The sequence below is a fragment of the Aaosphaeria arxii genome, assembly GCF_010015735.1.
Source record: "Aaosphaeria arxii CBS 175.79 unplaced genomic scaffold BU24scaffold_35, whole genome shotgun sequence".
NCBI classification, from domain to species: Eukaryota; Fungi; Ascomycota; class Dothideomycetes; order Pleosporales; genus Aaosphaeria; species Aaosphaeria arxii.
Window position 1 is genome coordinate 1 of NW_022983508.1, and position 1,734 is coordinate 1,734.

The window sequence follows — 1,734 nt, forward strand, 5'->3', positions numbered from 1 at the left end:
ACCATGCGCATGAGCAGTGGCGCTGTGGATGAGGTGCTTGTGGAGGCGGAATGCTTAGAGGATTTCGAGGATCGCGGCTTCAGTGGTTCTTCGCTGAGTTGCACGTTCAAGTATGAGAGGACGATGCCTCGCGCTGGCGGGTAGTAGGAGAGGAGGAGAGGGGAGAATATCGAGGCGCAGAGGGCCGGGAGTGGTGAGCTGAGGGCCAGAGGTGGGAGCGCGACATATTGTGCGATGCACTCGATGTGGAAGAGAGATTAGCCATTGTTAGTCGTGGAGGGGGTTTGTATGGGCGCCATCGTTGGTAGAGTTCAGTTCGAAGCTGAACTCGGGTGCGCAGTGTGTAGTGACGTGGATGGAGGCCCTTGGTCGTGATGTAGACGTTCACGGCTAGTGAACCTTTTGGCTGTCGAAAAGAAAGTTGTCAGCGATCGGAAGTCCGCAAATCATGTCTAGATCTCAGTAAGCCTGGTTAGGTTCAGCTTTTCAACACTGGTACTGGCCACTGGGTATAACCATACTACACTGCGCTTCCTGTTTCGTCTGTATTTGAAAGGTAAACTATAAAGCGTACCACTGCCGGTAAAAAGTCCAAGGCTGAAATACAAGACTGTCAAGTGCTAAAACCAAAGTGGCCCGCTGTAAGGAACGATCCAAAGAGGCTGAAGCCCTCCGCTTTTTGCCCGATTTCTGCCAAATAGACTGCGAAGGTGAACAGCTAGATAGGACTCAGTAGAACTCAGTGTTGCCAAATCATTTGATGGGTATATAGGCAGAGGATCTGAATCAGAAGGTATTTCACGGGGCTTGTGCAAGGGCTTGGGACCCATTGCCGCCATAGTCTGGCAGCCTCGAATTCAAGCTTTATCTACTCACAACCCCGCCATATTCCTAAATGGGGCGCAGGTTGTTTGATGCATACATTGAACGATTGTTCTTGGTACAGAAACGCTGCGAGAGGTTACCGTGTTTCGGGATCACCTGCCATTGCCTACGGTCTCGACAAGAAGACCTCCGGCGAGCGTAAGGTCTTGATCTTCGGCTTGGGCGATGGTACCTTTAATGTCTCTCTCCTTACCATTGAGAAGGATATCTTCGAGGTCAAGTAGTGAGTTGAGCGAGATAGTCGGCGGCCGCCGACTATCTCGCTTGACCGACTGGCCCGTGCGCTGACCAGGGTCGTTGCTTCCCTGACACACGTACCTGATCGTCTGCTGTCAGGCTTCATCAATGTCTACCCATCTGTTGCATCGTAGCACCACAATCGAATAGAAATCCGCTCCATCAGCAAGGATGGCGGACGCTATAGCGCGTAAAGGTCACACAACTGCTCCGGCAGGTGACGAAACTTGCCCGCAGGCAGTGTCCATATCCACGATGTTAGCTATGATCAAGGTATGTCGATGCTGCAAGGAAGCATGGAATCTTCTGACTCCCCAGATAGAAAATACGAGAAGTCGAAGCGTTCATTTCCACCCTGGACGGCCAACCCTCCCATCGCGCAGCTGTAAACGTATACTACAAGTCCGCCCTCCACCTGACGGGCAAACGAAAAGCTGCACTCTCTCCCGACGATCGGAACTACATGGCAGCGTTACTACATCAGTCAGCATCAAGGGTGCCTGCGGAAAGCACCATCGTTGCACCCTCTCCATCCGGCCAGCATGACCATGGCAGAGCTTCTGGAGGCGATGCTCCCTTAGGGCATTCAGATACTACTTCGTTTGCACCTAC

The 1,734-nt window shown here is 52.4% G+C and overlaps 2 protein-coding genes across 2 annotated transcripts; both read left to right on the plus strand.

The window, feature by feature from the left end:
- Positions 1–9: 9 nt before the first annotated feature.
- Positions 10–1,109, plus strand: BU24DRAFT_469104 (uncharacterized protein; the record flags this gene model as incomplete). The annotated part of the gene is made up of 2 exons (XM_033532583.1): positions 10–110; positions 947–1,109. 2 exons carry the CDS (start codon positions 10–12, stop codon positions 1,107–1,109), a joined length of 264 nt encoding a protein of 87 aa, XP_033376607.1.
- Positions 1,110–1,225: 116 nt separating this feature from the next.
- Positions 1,226–1,734, plus strand: BU24DRAFT_173028 (uncharacterized protein). The gene has a single exon (XM_033521534.1). It carries the CDS (start codon positions 1,294–1,296, stop codon positions 1,666–1,668), a length of 375 nt encoding a protein of 124 aa, XP_033376608.1. The 5' UTR covers positions 1,226–1,293; the 3' UTR covers positions 1,669–1,734.

Excerpts from the sequence above, each read along its gene's own strand:
- BU24DRAFT_173028 (XM_033521534.1), top strand. The coding sequence starts at position 1,294 with ATGGCGGACGCTATAGCGCGTAAAGGTCACACAACTGCTCCGGCAGGT.